Source organism: Scyliorhinus torazame, chromosome 18, assembly GCF_047496885.1.
Source record: "Scyliorhinus torazame isolate Kashiwa2021f chromosome 18, sScyTor2.1, whole genome shotgun sequence".
NCBI lineage: Eukaryota > Metazoa > Chordata > Chondrichthyes > Carcharhiniformes > Scyliorhinidae > Scyliorhinus > Scyliorhinus torazame.
Window position 1 is genome coordinate 28,364,549 of NC_092724.1, and position 18,703 is coordinate 28,383,251.

Here is an 18,703-nt window from a genome sequence, read left to right on the forward strand (position 1 = left end):
TTGGTCAGTGTTACAAAGCCAGAGCTCTCACAGGGGCAACCCCTAATCCATCTCCTTGCCTGCTCCAAAAACCAATTCAAATTGAATCAAATTCATGGTCCCCACAAGAGAGCGATATCATTAGACTTTGAATTCCAGATTTTTATTGTATTTAAATTTCACCATTTGGCCTGGTTGGATTCGAATCCAGGTCCCCAGAGCTACATCACCATCTCCCAAACATTGTGACAACCAGAAGTTTCCAGTATTTTTTTCTCGTGGCAACAAAAGATTAGTTTACACATTCCAATTAAAAGTTCCTGGAGTAAACAGTAGAATTAATCATTTCTGTCTCTGACAGGAAAATTAGTTAGAGCCCAGTCTATCGGGCAGTTACTATATCATAGACTAATTGCAGAGGAGTTATTTTTAAAGCAGTTACAAAGAAATTGTTTGCATCACTGAATGACAACATTATAGTCCATCGCAGTACTTCATGCTTGCCTGCAAATTTTTCTGTCCCGGGTTCTACTTCAGTAAAACACTGTTAAATTTGAATGAATAAGCTTTGTTTGTGGTATCTCCCATATTCTTATCTTTGAAAGCAATTTCAAATTCTGTATGTAGTTCTCAAGTCAGTGCATCATTTGATTTTTTTTTTAAATTGCAGTTGTGTTTTGTTGTGGAGTTGGAGGAAAGTTTTGGCGGCACAGTGGTTAGCCTCACAGTGCCAGGTAACTGTGTGGAGTTTGCATTTTCTCCCCATGTCTGCGTGGGTTTTCTCTGGGTGGTCCGGTTTCCTACCATTGTTGAAAGATGAACAGGTTTGATGGGTTGGCCATGCTAAATTCTCCTTTAGTGTCCAAAGATGTGCAGATTAGGTGGGGTTATGGGGTCAGGGTGGGGAGTGGGCCTAGGTAGGGTGCTTTTTCAGAGGGTCGATGCAGACTCGATGAGCCAAATGGTCTCCTTTTATGAAATGAAACCAGTCTATCCTGCAAGAGGAAATGTAGCATAATGGATCAAACATTTCCTGTTTGCACATGCTTTGACTAGAAAAGTTCGGAAGTGTTGTACCCCAGGGGTCAGTGCTCAAGCCACTTTTGTTTTCCCTGTCTATTTGGATAGATGATTTGAATTTGGTAGTGCCATCTTTTAAATTTGTAGAAGAGACAATGGTAGGAAATTTGGCAAACTGAGCAGAACAGGTTAACAGAGCAGTCAAACAGATGGTAGAAAGATTAGGAAATACATATACGATGGACATTTGTACAGTGTAAATGAACAGGGACCGAAATCCCAAATACAAAATTCCCTTAAAATATGTAAGCAGATAGTTAAAACCACGAAAGAATGAAGCCAGGATGTGGGAACCCATTGTCATGAGTAGAGACTTGAAACTGGAGTTGCCCTGGAACAAGAAGGCTAAGAAATTTTGCTGAAGACTTTTAAAATGTTAACTTTTTGTGGTGGATAATGAGTCACTGCTCAGGGGCCTCGATGCAAAATGGCCATTCAGTAAGGAGAGTGGTTCGAAGAAATGTGTTCACATGGCCGGTTGTTGGAAGATGGAATGTCTTGCTTTGGAGTGGTTAACGTTGGGTTTATTAGGCTAGTCTTCCCTACCATCCGGGATGGGGCATTTCGGCCGATCGAGTCTGCACCGAACCTCTCTGAAAGAGCATCCTACCTAGGGCCAGTCCCCTACTCTATCCCTGTAATCCCAACGAATTTACACATCTCTGGACACTACAGGACAATTTAGCATGGTCAATCCACCTAAACTGCACATTTTTGGATTATGGGTGGAAACCAGAACACCCAGATGACACCCACGCAGACACTGGGAGAACATGCAAACTCCACACAGGCAATCACCCGAGGCTGTAATTGAATCCGAGTCCCTGGCGTTGAGAGGCAGCATGCTAATACTTGCCACCATTCCCAGCATTGAGTTGTCTCAATGAAAAGGTCTTGTGGTCTTTTTAAGAGAAAATATCCAGCATACTAAATGTGCTATCTGTTCTGCGCTGCCTTTAGTCAGATGAACAAACTCAAATTGATAGTTTGCAGTATTTTCTACAAATTGTCCTGCCCAAAGACAGGCCCAAATATGAATCTCGTCTACAGTAAAATGTTGCAGCTAAAGCTAATCAATTGTTTTGACAGATGAAGTGGCTGTGTTATTTTAAACTATATTTTTAAAAAATACCAGTGCAATTTAGTTAAAGTGGCCTTATTGCACTAACTGAGGACGACTCTGATTTGTCAAATGTTCCTATTTTCAAGGTATTTTTTTTTCTGCAGCTGTTGGTTAAATTCCCAATTCAAAGGACCTGCTCTTCGCTACAATGGAGTTCCTTGCTTTGAGGTTTGTCTCAGCAACTGAGGCTTACTTAACTAGTCCTCCTTCAATTAGTGGTCCATACAAACCCATTACTTATCATTCTTGTCAACACAGAGTCAAGAGAGTTAATTCTGGTTGTTTTTTTTTAGGATTGAAAGAAAAATGACACAAAATCAGTGCACTGTGTCAATCGAAAGTAAAGAAATTCCCACCATTTGCAGAGAAAATGATCAAGGTAAGAAAGTTGTGGATTTGCAATCAAATTGAAATAAATGTTTCAAAAATGTATTTATCAGCAATTCCCCATATCCCATAGCGGAACTGAGTGTGAGGCATACAGCAGTGAACATATTTTAGAATTACAAGACTGAGTCAAGTTTGCCTTTCCTTCCACTTCGTCCTATTTCCCATACTCCCATTTACTTCAGAAGTCAGAAGCAAGTTTATCAACATTTGGAATCAGAACAACCACCTCCCTGATCTTGCTGGTCTGTGCGGACCCTCGCCATTCTCAATCCTCCCCGTCTTCAACCCTCGGAATTGTGGTCTCTGTTCCACCACCCCACCCACTCCAGTTGTGTCCTCTCTCTTTTGCCCCCCATCAACAAGTTGTGACCTCTTTTTCCCCCCCCCCCCCCCCCCCCGCAAGTTTTTCCCCTGCCCCCGCACATTGTGACATCTCTTGTTTCCCCCCCCTTATTTAAATGCTCCCTCTTGCCGCTCCCCTTTACTGAACCCTGACATTGAGGAGGACACGAGGGAAGAGCAGTAAAGCCGAAGTAGCTTAGTCTGTCATTTAAAAACTAGGTAGCAGTGCCAGTTCGGCACTTTTGCACTCATACCTCCATAACATTGGGGCTTTGGATCAGCTCTGCAAGACTTGGATAGGAAAATGGTGAGCAGGGGGAGCGGGAGGTTTGGCAAGAGGGTGGGTCAGGATTGAGAGTGCCCACAGCTCGGGAGGTTTAGGGGGAGGGGTGAAGGCTGCTGGAAAAGCCACAGCTTGCAGGTTGAGGAGAGACTGCTCCAAAATGTGCCAATCAGGTCATGTGGAAATTACGTCAAAATAAATTTAGCGACATTCAACAAGATTAAAGGCCCCGTTAACATGCCAACATTAAAATGAAACAATGTTAAACGAAGACATGCTGTGCTTAGATTTTCCAATAGCCTTTTCTCCAAAAGGTAGTTACTGAGACTAAAAGTAGGGAAATTTCATGTAATATTTGCTTGTGAGTAAAAGGTTGGCTGAAAGAATGAGTACTGATGGAAGACAGAGAAGGTAATATTGGTTGGAGCAGGAGCTGAGTACACCAGGGATCAGCACTACAGAACCGACTAATGATTGCTTGGATTAAATAAATCCACCAAAAAACATTTAAATTTGCAGATATCAAACTCTGGAGGAGCGATACATTTGGAGGATGTGGATTGGGACAGACCGTTATTTGATCAAACACAATTTCAGGATGGAACAATGCCAAATATGTTTGAATACAAAAGTGAAAAGCTACTACACATTTGAATGAAAATGAGGGTCAAATGAACACATGACATAGATTTGATTAAAAGCTGAAGGTTAAGCTGAATGGGACCTGGGACAATTGTAGATTTGAGACTGAATTTTACTGTGTAGCAACAACATCGAGCATTGCTTGATCGGCAAAGTATAAATTGGACCATGTACAGTGACTCTACCATGAGTATTCAACTTTTCTTGAAGACAAGTAAACCATTCAAGAATGGAAGCTGGGCAAAGCAGAGTAGGATCAAATTATTAAATTGCAAGGGAAGATTAGAGAAACTTGGAGTATTTTTAGTAATTTAGGTTAAACTGAGACCACAAACCAATGCTAAACTAGAATAGGCCAATACTGGTACAGTTTCAAATATTTGTCATGAAGTACTTTAAACAAAGAGTATTCAACACTTGGAATGCTGAAAGTAAATATTTTGGGGGATGGTGAAGGAACAAAAGAAACGGGTACAGGAGTAGGCCATTCAGCCCCTTGAATCTGCTTAGCCATTCAATCCATATGTGCGAGGAGGAGAAGTAAAGGGAGTGCGTTTATGTCCCTTCTGAATGAATGAGCGCAAATATGCGAACTGGTCTCTCTAATCTATGTTGTGATTCACGGCGAACTGGTCTCTCTAATCTATGTTGTGATTCACGGTTAATCTATTTATCCTTGATGATTTCTGGCTTTGTAAATCTTACTCTATTAATATTACTTAATCATGGAGTCTTTATGTTTCCATCATGTGTACCTTTTGCATGTCTCGCTCTCTTTGTTTTACTTCCAAGAGTTTCTTTTAGCCTTGGATCAGTTTAATGCAAAAATATGACGTGCATTGGGTTATGATATTGTTCTATTAAATTTAGCACCAACACACCCCCCAAATTCTTACTACTTATGTTTTACTGATTCAAAGCTAACTTGAAAGTGAGGTTAAATTTGTATCGTTTCTTTCACTCCCAGTTTCTTCTTGCGCTGTTTTTAAATCTTTGTAGGTGGAAGTTTATCGATACGGAAGCAAGGACTCGGTTCCAGCACTTCAGACAACAGCAGTAAATGGAAATCCACTTTCTCTCCAATATCTGATACCAATTTGACCAAGAACTCAGACAACGCATCCCAATCCGCATCTGCTTTATGCCAAGCGTCTCCTTTTGGCACCAGGCCTATTACAGGTGAACATTCAGTCAGTGATGCTAAAATGGGATCCCATCAGAGGAAACACACCACCACCCCAGTCTCGGTGGAAGAAAATGGTTGTCATGCAGCCTCGCCGATCACTTTTAATTACAGTTCTGGACGATCAGCAGATATCAGTTTACATGATTATAATGAAGGTGCTTGTTTAGCTCTTAAGACTTCAGAGGTGGTGGGGCTGAATTCCAGTGCACTGTATCAGCTGGCCAGGAACAAAGCTGACTCCAGTATTGACTCAAATCTCTCTTCAAACAAGAAGCAACCAGATGGGTTGACTGGTGCAAAGGGCGATGAGCTGAGCAAGTCAGGGGTCAAAGGTAAAGAAAACGCAGGAGGAGTAAATTACTTGGAGGCCAAATGGAGAAAATGCAATGCTATTTAATATGGAGATGAACAAATCACATAGAGAGTAGGAAATGTTAACTAGCCGAAACCTTTTCTTTAATTTCAGTGGCCACAGTCCCGTTGGGAGGAATACTGGGTGACTAAAAATATTCTAGCTGCCATCTTTCAGAAAGCGGTTACCCACAACTAATCATGCACTATGTTCGATTCAGTCACAATTGCACCATTCTGTGGGTCGCACCATTCTGTTGCAGGTTCTTTTCCTGGTCTGCTTACCACAGGATCACAGCACTCAATGTGATTGCAGGGAAACTCAAACTCCATTCTGCGGCCAACAGTGTGGCTGTCTTTTTTTGGATCAACACCAATTGATGCAAACATAGTTCCTGTTACAGCTGCTGGTGTTGGGGTGACACTCTTACACCGTTGCTAAGTTTCTCCGTTACTGGTATTGCTGGTGGGACTGCAGGAGGTGGGTACGCCCGAGGGTACTGCAATTAAAAGCAGTGTGCTGCATCTAGAAAGGGGGACTTGTATTTTAAAGAAATTCAAAGAAAGCCTAGGAATTTTGTCAGAATATTAAAATGTTTAATAAACTGAAATCTATTTAAATGTAAGCAGTACTTGGAATCGCAGGAAGATACTTTCAGTTCAAAGCTTTCTTACCTTATTCCATAAACATTTTATCCACTCTGACATGACCATTTGCCACTCACAAGAGCGCCGTCTACTGTCTGGTAAACTGAGTGCTTGAATGAATTGTGATCATGGAGACATTTCCCTTTATTAGTCCACTTTCTATGATGTTATGCACAACGAGGGACAGTTTGTTCGAGTAACTCCATATGGATTGAAATTGTCAAATTAATTTTCTTTAGGATATTGGCAGGTAGAGGAAGGTTTCATCTGAATTAATATCTGATCAGAAAGGCCAATGTAATCAACATTGATATCCAGTTTCCAGTGTATGCTATAATTTAACACCCTATATTTTAACTGATGGGAGTCTTGTGAATCCCAGGTTACAGTACATTTGTTATGATGCAATTTTAATTTGCTAATTATTTATTTTCTTTGTGTCCTTTGTTTCTTGAAGGACTAGAACATTGAGTTATGCATTTCTGCAGGCATTGACTTGCATGTTACTAGACCAAAGATTGCTTAATAAAATCATACTTGCATGGTAGCAGAGTGGGTAGCACTGTTGCTTCACAATTCCAGGGTCCCAGGTTCGGTTCCCGGCTTGGGTCACGGTCTGTGCGGAGTTTGCACGTTCTCCGTGTTTGCGTGGGTTTCCTCCGGGTGCTCTGGTTTCCTCCCACAAGTCCTGAAAGACGTGCTGTTCGGTGAATTGGACATTCTGAATTCTCCCTCAGTGTACCCAATCAGGCGCCGGACTGTGGCGACTAGGGGCTTTTCACAGTACCTTCATTGCAGTCTTAATGTAAGCCTACTTGTGACAATAAAGATAATAATTCTTTCAGCTATTGTTCCAGGATAGCGTTATCAAGCCTCAAGTAGCCATTAATAGCTTTCCAAAGCAAACCCATGCTGTAGCAATTAATCTTGCATCAAGGGTCTGATTTAATTTGGTGGCCCATCTCCCCACAGCGGGACTCTTGATACACCAATATTTCACAGTTGGGGAAAGAAATATCAGAAAGTGCACGACATGTTGATGTGTTCTCTATATTTAAGCATTTAACGTCCTTTTAACTCTTTTCCCCCCCCCACAAAAAAAAATTGTTTCCCTCAGGCAGGAGGGTGATGGTGCTGGAGAAGAGGGCAAGGTAACGTTTGAAACTACAAATTTGCTCGCACCATCAGATTTCTTTGCAGTGTGGCTGCAGAAACTGGGAACTTTAAAACAAAGTTGGTGTAGCACTATCAATTGTGGAGAATGTAATTACAATAAGACCAGTTCTTTTTTCATCCAGAAATTTGAATTTTGGAATTTCTTGTGGGAAAAAATATTTATACCAAAGTGACAAGAAAAAACAAATATAGATTTAAAACCAAGAGAGCAGACATTTAAGATTTCCATAATGTTAGCAGTAGTAATGCATCTAAATATTGATGATCAAAACTGGGACCTGGTTTTGAGATTTGCACAGTCTATTCTGATTGCTATTGAAAATAATGTATTAATCATACATCTAAATATTAGAATTCTATTTCTTTGTAATCCTTTAAATTGCTGTCATTCAGAAAACCCAAGTGTCATGCCAAGCAGAATTATTTTCAAAAAGCCTTCAGTGACTGGCAGATAGTCACATTGCTGTTGCAAATGGGCTACAATCCATCTTTATCTCACATTGACACAATATCGTGCACTGCTTCTACACTTTTTGGCAATTAATTTTGTTGAGTGGGCTTATAATACAGTTTGAGCGTTCTTTATCCAACTCTCGGGGCCAATTATGTTTCGGACTTTAGATAATTTTGATTTTCGGATGCTGCATGTAGGCCTTGACCTACTTACATTACAATGGCCTAGGCTAGTTGGAGACCAAAGTAAATAAATGGTTAGAAAAGAACGATTACTGATTAGTAAAGGTCTGGTGCGGTTGATGTCGGTTCAGGTCAGAGACTTCCCACCCCAAAGGTCGATGAGGTTTAAAAAGTGCAGTTTTTGTATGAGTTCGGTTTTCGGATTTGTGGATAGTCTACCTTTGTTTGTTCCAAGATGATGAGATTTGTCCGTTTTATCTTTCACAAACACAATGATTTATGGCCTGTTCGAGTTTTTATCTTGGACAATGCTCTGTTAGTGAAACATCAGTGCCAAAAATGTCAACAGACTTTCATGTAGGTGACCATATACAAAATTATTTTCCTAGCTGTAAACCTAGATAAACATTCAAATGAGGAAAGTGGTGTTTGGCACCGATGTTTTTTTTTTTTTCATCCATTTTGTATGTCATAAATACTTGATTTTTGTCTATTTGGCATTCGATTCCTCTGAATGTATACGAGTAAAAATAATTGTAGAATCGAACATGCATAATATTTTGCCTTCCTAAGGTATGTCCATGAGGGTGGGAGGAGGAATGTTCAATTCCTTTAAATTATTCAGGTCCTTGAACAGCGATTGGGGGGTAGTTGTAAAACACCATTGATCAATGTCTGGGGTCAGTTTGTTTGTACCATTTTGTGGGTTGGGAGATATGTTTATGATATTTTGATTTTGGGGAGTAATAAGAAGTGAATCAATGATTTTGTGGGGTTTTTCTTTCCCTCTTCGAGGTTGTTTATTTTTCTAAGGCCAAGGATGTGTATGTAGTGACTTCCATAAGAGGCAAGAATGAGTCACGGGCTGGGGAAGCTGTGTTGGTGGGATAATGGGTGTTTTATTTTTAGTTGAAAATCGGATGGGTCAAAAGGCCTCCAAATACATCTTATGCTCTTTGTGAAATATAAAGTAACACTTCACTGGAGTTTCCTGGAATAAGGCTGGACTTTATGGAATTTTACTGACAAGCTGTGTTTCCTACATTTATAACAGTAGCTATATTTTGATAAGTACTTAATTGGCTGTAAAGTGCTTGTAAGGTTATGAAAAGCGCTGTATAAATGCAAGTCTTTTTTATGGCTTGCAATTGTAAATATTTTCTCAGAGAGGGTTTATTTGTTGAAAGTACATAAAGTAATAATGCTAAGGTCAAGAGACCTATTATTATTGAGCCAACTCAGACCATCGATCCCACTGCCACTTTGTGGCAGGTTTTTGAAATAACCTTTGCCTACATCCTTACTTGTAGTTGTGGTTTTAGACCAAAAGTCAGTCACAAACTGTGCCTTATCTAATAGTAGTGGAAAGAAAATGATGAACTATGAAGGTGACTATTAGAAACCGCCTATTTCATGAATTTATAGTTATGAAATTGGGTTCATTATTTCATACACTTAGTTACTGACATTTAGGTGAACTATCAAGATGTGAACAGCAAACGCAGAGAAAAAAGGAAACTTCTGGAGAACATGGGGGTAGTGGGGAAACCAATCACTTGGGTTTCTTTAACACAGCTGTAAACAAGCATCTCCAGAACCTTGGAATAAGCCTGTGTGATACAGGCAAGTATCCAAGAGTAGAGTTAAACACCAAGATATTCTCCCAAAACCTCGAAACCTTTTTATACTGACTATTGTCTGTGAAGAAGCATGCTGTTTACTGTGAATTACCATTGCCATTCTTCGTGTGGATGATCTACTAAACTAATCACTGTATTGGATCACACTGGCAATGTGCTTGACATGCCTTACTCATAGCAGCTGATCCAGGCTTTTTAATACCAATCTTAGCTTATTGGAATGTGTCTTCAGGTTCTTCAGCAATTGAATGAAAGAACCTGAATTCAATGTTGGAGCTTGCATTCAAAAAAAAGTTTGATGTCATGAAATTGTACCACATCAAGTTTAAGTGATCAGTCATCACATTCTACAAAAAGTGTTGATGGGCATGACAAATGCTTGCGCACTCGACCATCAAAGTACAAGTCGGACGGCATGGCATTATAGTTTTTAAAAAAACATTCTAGGAGGCCATCCTCCCAAGAGCAGTGCTTAAGAGGACAGAACAAGAAATTGTCACTAGGTTGTGGGCTACTAAAACTGGTTCCATGTAATCTTGTGCCACTGAACCTTGGCTTTCAAAGGTTTATTCCGCATTGCAGTTTCACCTCTAGCATCAATAACCAGGGTTGTATTTGAGCATTGCAACCAACAGTGGTGTCCAAATTCTGTCTTTTGGGTGGGGGGGGGGGGGGGGGGGGTTGACGCTAAAATCTGAGTACTGAGTGTCAGCATCAGTCTTTTCTGGCTTCAGTACTTCACAGTTACAAATCAAACTTTGAGCAATGTTAACGTGATGTCTACCAAATAATTTGCATTGATGCCCTTGCTACAGTTTATTTTTCAGCCAGCTCTTCTAAGTTTTAGAGCGGAACTTAGGAGAACTTCCATTTTTAACCTACTCCATATCCTGAAAAATACTTGAGCAATTTGTAATGATTCTGCCGCCTGAAAGAGGAAAGAGAGAGAGAAACCCAATTATATTTTTGCATCGTTTACGGCCTCCTGAAATAGGGCTTGGAAGGTCTATCTGACTAACTCTACGACAAAAATTATTCTTGGATTGGCTCCTTAGATTGCAATGTACTCGACATTTGAACCAGCAACAGCGAAGATGGAGAAGAAACTTGCCACTTCTTTGAATCCAGCACTTTGCCTATCCCACCCTCTGTACATCAAAAGATACAGGATAAAGAATTGACAATGCTGCCGATTAATACAAGGTCTCCAATTCTGTAGACGGGGCAGATTTCCTCTGGGCCATTGTGTTATCTGTTCAGTTCATCCAAGCCCCACAAAGCATTCTGCTTAAGAAGTGAACACTTTTGTGTGATCCCAAAAGGGGATTCAAATTCTTTCTGATCTTCAGACTCTCAGTTCCAACTTGAAATGGTTTGAAATGTCATTAGCTGGCTGCCTAGTCACAAGGCATCCACTTCGACATGGCTTTTAATCTACAACAGCAGGATTCTGTTAACAAAGGAAGAGCTACCAAGTGTCAACTCCTTGGAGCTTGCAGGACAAAGTTCACAGATGTTGGTCAAAGGTAAATGGAGACAAATATGCTTGAAGCAAATACTGATCAGTACCTGAAACTGTCCATAAAGTAGGATAGTGAAAACAAAATCGTGAATGAAGGGGTCGTTAGATAATGTGACGGATTCAAAATTTCTAAGCAAGGATGTGCTGGATGGTCCCCTCATTTGTGCTTTGAAAATTAACCTCAAGAACATTGGAAGAAGAACATTGGAAGGACAAGTGGATGATAGTGAAAATTTCACACTAAAAGCATACATCATTTCAACACAACTGAAAGCAAAAGATATCAGGCGATTCCGACCTTGTGACTGCCTATGGAATTTGCACTTTCTCCCCGTGTCTGTGTAGGTTTCCTCCGGGTGCTCTGGTTTCCTCCCACAGTCCAAAGATGTGCAGGTTAGGTGAATTGGACATGCTAATATTGTCCAAAGGTTAGGTGGGGTTACAGGGATAAGAGTAGGGGATAGGTAAGGTGTTCTATCGGAGCAAGGGCCAGTGCAGACACGATGGGCCGAGTGGTCTCTGCACTGTGGGGGTTCTATGATTACTGATGAAGAATTAAACGGTGCATATAGTCACTGGGTTATTATACCTTACCAAAAAAATTGATTTATGTTATGTTCAATGCATGCTTGAATTCCTCTAAGGCCTTTCACGTGGTCAATTGAATAATCTAAAAACACAACTAAGTAGTAAATGGCATTTGGTTTGATTTTACCTTTGTAATACTAGCATTTTAGAGCACGTTACTACAATTCAAAGTAAGCAATTTTATGAAACGCCCCAAAATACATTGACAGTGCAATTTAACTCTGATGTTTAAATAACATTTTGGATAGACTGGACTTGCTGGAATGCACAAGGTGTTGGAAAATTATTCCGAACTGATTCACAGAGATAAAGGCTCACGGTTAAAGGAAGAGCTAGAGCACAGCCAGGCAAACTAACTGGGTGCGCAGGATTTGATTTCTGAGCTGAGGGATTATGATCTTCAGGAGCTGCTGAGGGATTAAGATCTTCAGGGGCCCCTTTCTGGTCAGTGCATGCATGTGGTTATCTGGTGAGATTAGGGATCTGTCTCTCTGTTGTTTTCCATGGTTGAACAGTGTAATAAACGTCCTGATGTAGGTGCACCCCAACAACTAATTTGGGAAGCAGGGAAAAATTTGGTGGATGGGAGGAGGGAGCAAAACCAAGTGCATGGTTGGTAATATCCTTTAAAGTATTGTTTACTTTTGTATTTTTATATAAAAGTATATTTCTTTTAGATACACTAAAAGCTGACTGAAAAGGAGCATTGCTATGCTTTGGGTAACCTGAATTGTTTTGCTTTTTTATAAATTTATTTTCTCTTTGTTGCTTTTACTGTGCTTGCTGAAACAAGGTATGGGCTTTGCTGTATTGATGCTTTGCTTCCTGCTAGACAAAAATCTTTGAGCTGTTTTTTTCTCTCCTATTTCAGGTATTTTTAACCATGTGGTGCCTTCAGTCTCTTCTCATCAGTTTGGAGCCAATTTCAGCAATGTTCCAGTATCTAGTAGCACGATGTTAAGCTTTAACCCACTACAGGCTGTTCCTTCTACTTCCCATTCATTTCTTTCTGTTACTTCCAGTACGTTACCTTCCACTGAGAGCAGAGTGGCCCCCTACCTTACCCGAGCACCTACACCGTCTGTGCTTAACACGTCTCCCCCCAATATTTCCTTACCGCCACCCCCTCCACTGTTAAATTCAAATAGTTCTGAACTTTCTCTTCGTAATATGTCCACTGTTAGTGAAGGATACCTGTCTTCATCCATTTCTTGCTCCTCTTCAACTGCTTCGCTTCAATCTGCTAACACTGCATTAGCCATGAAGCTTGCATCTTTGCAGCCCAAAGCTTCTCACCCTTCCTTCACAGTGCACCACCCACCTTTGCCACGTTCAGCGCTTGCTCAATCAGCACCTCTCATCCCTCAGTCAAGCTCAAATACATCTGCAATGTGGGTCACACTTGGCATGCAGTCTCCTTATGCTACACATTTCTCTGGGGTTAAGCCTCGATAAGAACTTGCGTACTTTATCAGTCTTATAAGGTAAGGTTAGAAAAATGTGCAAGGTTAAAATTTATCAGAATGTGTACAGATATGTGTGAGACATCTTGATGAAATGCAAACTCTAGGGGTGTTTAAACTAAATAATTTTGCAATATTAAAATATCTAGAATATCCCATTTATGGCTTAGTAATGTTTTATTTTTCTTTGTGCAGAGTATGTGCTTCAAATCAGAAATACAGATACCTCTCAATTTTTTAAAAGCAGCTATCCGGTTCTCAGCAAAGTTCTAACAATAAGAGAAACAGAAGTAACGTTTCCGATTTGTGCCCTTTCAGCAAAACCTTGGCAAAGTCACAGACCTGAAACATCAACTCCGTTTCTCTTGCCAAAGATGCTGCCTGACCTTGCTGAGTATTTGTAGCATTTTTTGTTTCACATTTCCAGCATTCATGGTATTCCACTTTTCCAACAATAATATACCAGCATTATGATCAACATAACACTGAAAAATCCAGGATTGCAACCTGATTATTATGGAGAACTATCTTCTGCGATATTGATGCCTTTTAGTGGAGGTTTTATCATTAAAATTAAAAATAGTTGATATTTTGCTGTTCAGCTAGTATTACATTTACACCTGGGATGTGAATAAGTGTTAATCTGTATCAACCTGTTGAATGGAATTTACTATTGTTGATGCTTAAAGGCGAATGGGGAATTTCTTTCTCCTTTGCCTAACAATTCTATGATTTTGTTTTTGAAGCTGAAGTATGGTGCTGTTATTAATAGAAGGTAGATGATGTACTTTTCCCCTTTTATCTCTAGGTAATTAGGAATTCTACCTCAAAACAATGTGACCTATGCAAGGACGATGTGGACCAACTTCATCCACTTCCATCAAACAAAAGGTGCTTGAGTGGCCTGCAAACATTGTTTTGCTTCTTTACTACTGGAAAATAAAAACAAATACATTTTACTGTGAATTGGTTTTAGTGTTGCTGCAAACAAAAAATGGCTCCTGTTGTATGGTGTTTTAGAAACTATTTATCTTTCTTCCAAGTGATTGAGACTAGTCATTGTTCCAGAAAGCCTAGAGAGGCTTTGAAGTGTGAAGTGCAGCGCACACCAGCATTCATTTGTTAGCCTGCTGTTGGTGCTATTTTAACCATCACAAACTGTGCCTCTGTGGGTTCTGATCCCTGGTGCTTATTATTCTGAAAGGTTGAAAACTAAATTGTTAGCTGAGACCAGCTTCTCTGCAACAAGTGATATCCTTGTAATATTTGGCGTCACTTGTTAACAGTTTGGTACTTGATGCAAATGTTGCTCAGCCTTCTTCAGTTTACTTTATACAAGTACAATCCTGCTCTTCTCTTCCACTGATTGTCTCTGGTCTTTTTGTCTCTGGTTTTTTTGTATGTTGAGTGATCGTTCATGATAACACAGAAAAATATTGTCATCACTGTCTTTTACTCATTAATTTAATGGTGTTTTATAGCATTGTAAATCGCAGTTCAAACAATGAAATCTAATACCATTAGATAAAGATTTATTATACATTTGAATTATTGCTGTGTAATTTTAATTGTAAGCAATAGCACATTGATTTTCTGGTAAACTTAGTATACAATGAAGTGTAAATTTTGACCATTTTCTACACATTTTTGTTCAAGAAATATGTATTATGTATAAACTACCCAAGAGAGCAAAATGTGAAAAGGAAGACTAAAATTTAAAATGAAATGGGATTTCATAGACTGTAGGTCATTTTAAAAAATGTATTTTAAAAATTTCTTTTTCACAAAGTTTTATACATTCAAGGCAGGACATCTTTAATAATCCAGTTTTAAAAAGTACCTCAAGTTTTTTAATATCCTTAACAAAAGTTAAACTTTCTGGTTAATGAATTCAACATTGGATTGTGCTTGAAGCTGAATTTTTATTTTTATTTTATCAAATTATTTAAAAGAGCTATGTTTTTTTTTTAAAAGGTCTGAAGCGAAGAAATTGCAGTAATTTTTTACGTAATTATACTCACTAACCAAACTGCAGTAAGACCAATGCCAAGCGTTTTTGTAACTTATAATGAAATGATTAAATAAGTAACTGAGGGTGACTTAAAGGCTCTTAGACCAGCAAAGAATTGTGCTGTTTGTTTCTAGGTGGAGCTGATTCACGTGTCGTGCATTTATTGCAGTGCAGCACACAGGGGCTCATATATCTTTTTTCAAAAACATTATCCAGCATGTTAAGTGAATAAATAACCTATAGAATGAATGGGGAGAGATGGGAGGGGGGGCAAGAAGATTTATTCTTGGGTTCTACTGACTGTTTTGAAACCACATTGCAGTTTAAAACTTGTATTTTACCCGAGTGAATTACTTTTTTTGTGTTTGCTTTTGGGATGTGAAGTTTTAGTAGTGGCTATGTGGGAATTTTGAGTTTGTGACTGAGTAATTGTAATAAAATGAAAGCTTGTAAAAGTGAGCAGAAATGTTGGCTTTTTACAGTATGGGAGAACAGAAGTTCTTGAAAAGTTGAGCTTGATGGTCCTCCAATGTGCATGCATCATTCATGCATGACTAGCGTTAAAATAGTGACACGTTTCCTACTCGTTCAGTGCTACATAATGCACAGTATAGTTTAAAGTGGTAGATGTTCAAGTGCAAACATTGATTGGACACGTTCCACTGACTGGTCACCAGCTTCAGTGCTTAGTCATGTTAATGTTTTGACCTTTACTTGAAACTAATATTTATTCAAGTTTAAAATACCATAATGTGGTACTGTAGAGAATTGTACTTCCCTTTCTGTATTCTGATATATTCCTGGGCAACACCCCATAAAATGCATCATGAGATCTTGTAAAGAAAGATTATTGGAATGCAATTTTTATGATTTCTTTATTGAAATAGCTGAGAGGGTAATTGAACTAGGAAATAGTTGACTAAAATTAGACCTTTAGTCTATTACTGGTACAGATGCAATAGTTATTAGGTATTGTAAACTCTGTTTTTGAGGTGCAACAAGTAAAATAAAATTCAGAGTACTGTTCTATTGAAATACACTAAAACTGCAAGAAGTCAAATTTGGTGTTAATTTGGATTTCAGTCCCATTGAACCTACTTTGTAGGGTCCAGTGGTGTTGACTGCAGATTGATTATTTTGGGTATTACATTCGACCAGAAATTTCATGGAAGCATAGGAAGATGACAAGTCAATTATAATTTGACTTCATTTCGTGACAAAATTCATTCTAGTACATGGTAGATAGCTCACCAGTAACTGAGTAAAACATCAAACAGTGGCAGGATGTTCTCATAAGTAGCCTTAAATTTAGAGGTAGATTGAGGTGTAATTACATGCTGTGAAAACTGAGCCATATAACTTAATAGAAAAAAAGGTGCATTTATGTCATTGTATGTTGGTTTATAGTAATTAAAGAAACTGCTTTTCGAAAGCAGTCAAAATCAATTTGTACAATCCACCAGGGGTACCTCTATCATGCAGAAACTGTAAATTAGATTGCCCCATAATAATTGAACATCTATTGTGATCTGTACACTATTTATCAAGTTCAGTTTACTGTAAGGAAAATCTTCTGTACAAAGTAATACTATTACTTTAAAATATATAAATATATATATATAACCAAAATGCCTGAGATATATTAGAAGCTATTACCTAATTTTCTTGAGTATTCCCAAATACTTTGGAAGACTTTTTTTCTGTTTGTAACTAAATTGTACACTTTACTAGTCTGTAAAAAGGGAACAACCCTTTTCCAAGTGTCTCTGAATCATCACCAGACGCAGATGATTTTCAGCACTGAAAGATAATGTCCATCATTTGCTGGATTTTAGATATTAATTATATTTTGTGCATCTTTCACTTCCCCCAACTGCACTTGGGGTATTTGAACATGGTTTTACATTTTAAAAATGCTTATGTTAGGAAAAACATTTGAGATACAAATGTATTTTAATTCTCATCGCACTGTATCCTGAATGAGCATTTAAACAATGTATGTACACCTATCTAAATTCATGTCATAAAATTTTATAAATTCATTTAAATCAAGTTAGCCTGTGAGTTGAGATTGCATAGGTGTTGGGGTTATCTGAAATTAACCTGTTAATACAAATTAAAAATGCAATAAATTCCATAAACATGAATTGTGCTGTGACTGTGGAATATGATAAAGGGGAATACAATATAGTGTTTAGACCCTTCGTTATTTCAGGCACATACTATCCCTAAAACAATTGCAAACCGATGTTCGGACTGGTAATTTAACAGTATTGAACTGAAAACTTAGTTGTAAGGTGGAAGAATCTGAACTTTTAAATGATTTTCCTCTGGACTCCCCGCAAAGTTGAGCTTTGGATCACTTTGTCGTATTTGATTAGAAGGCTACATATTATCCCGTGTAAGATGGATGTTATCTTTAAATACGCAAGTGGAGGATGAATCAGATATTCTTTGCACTTGTACCATGCAGTCTGTCTTTTTGTGGCTGTAGCTTGTATTGTACAATGCTGCTTGGTGTGGAAGAAAAAAAGCTGTCCTAAATAAACACAATGTTAAGGAAATAAAATCTGTGGTTATTTAAAATCTCTAAATATCGAAAATTTGTTCAATATGTACAGATGAGAAGCTGATATTGCTCAAGAATTGGCTTGTGACTATTTTGGCATGGCTATAGAATTTGAAATATTACTAGATGTTCACGTTGACAGCTGATTCAGTTGACTTTTTCAAATTTTTCATAATGTAGGCTTGGTGCATATACCGTGTGGTAGGGAAAGGGATGTTTTTGTGACTACAGTTGCCTAGTGCTTATTACATTTTGTGAAATTTGTGAAGGTTAAATGGCAAGCAGTCTAAAGATCTGTTATGTTTTATTTGTATGTAATGTTATAGTGGAACTGCTCTTTATTGTTTTCTGCCATTCCACCTTTTTCTAAAGTACTGTAAATCCAGTTTCAGTTGCAACTACTACTAAAATGTTTTTTTTTTTTTTTGGAGGAATAAATTTTCTTTGGTCTGGCATTTTTGACATTTTACCCCCAAATTATTCTTGAATTTTGTCTGGTGTTTGCTTTGCCAAGAAATTATGCTTTTGAAGGTTTCTTTTGCTTTTTAATAAAGCTGTGTATTCCTAAATATATAATGTTGTGTACTTATTTCAAGAAACATGTCTTTGGAGCTACAAAACTTGTAGCAAATTTTGATTCTACATAGCTGTTTGTAAGCAATAATTAAGTCACCGCTCCATCTGCAGTTTTATTTTTTTATAAATGTTTTTATTGGGTTTTTGAACAAAGTATATTTACCTTTGTGTACACCAAATAACAAATGTGTATTTATATTATATAAATACACAGAAGAGAAGGGCACACCCAAACATATTTTTTTTAAAAAGTAATAATAAAAAAGAAAATAGAATAACTGGGAGGGCATTGTGCTTTGTGCACCAGCTCAACAGCAGCAACTCTGTACAACTGGCAAAATTATTAACAACACCTAAGTAGGCGACTGTTTGTGGTTGGTGGGGAGACTGGGGAGGTAAATATACATTTGGGTGCCGGAGAAACAATTACAGTGGGAAATACTCGAATGGGTTTGGTGTTGGTGTTGGCATTTGCTTCTCCCGGATGGATCTCGCTGC

The 18,703-nt window shown here is 38.4% G+C and overlaps 1 protein-coding gene across 6 annotated transcripts in view; it reads left to right on the forward strand.

Annotated features, from left to right (window-relative positions):
• Positions 1–18,205, forward strand: part of dot1l (DOT1-like histone H3K79 methyltransferase) — a 123,190-nt gene extending 104,985 nt beyond the window's left edge. For 2 of the 6 annotated variants that reach the window (XM_072482456.1, XM_072482455.1), the window contains 4 exons: positions 2,476–2,561; positions 4,839–5,357; positions 12,458–13,070; positions 13,858–18,205. In XM_072482456.1, coding sequence (XP_072338557.1) covers positions 2,476–2,561; positions 4,839–5,357; positions 12,458–13,041 — 1,189 coding nt within the window. In that variant the 3' untranslated portion in view covers positions 13,042–13,070; positions 13,858–18,205. The remainder of the gene's footprint in view (positions 1–2,475; positions 2,562–4,838; positions 5,358–12,457; positions 13,071–13,857) is intronic. The other 4 variants (XM_072482457.1, XM_072482460.1, XM_072482459.1 and 1 more) reach the window with 4 other exon arrangements.
• The last annotated feature ends 498 nt before the right edge of the window (positions 18,206–18,703 follow it).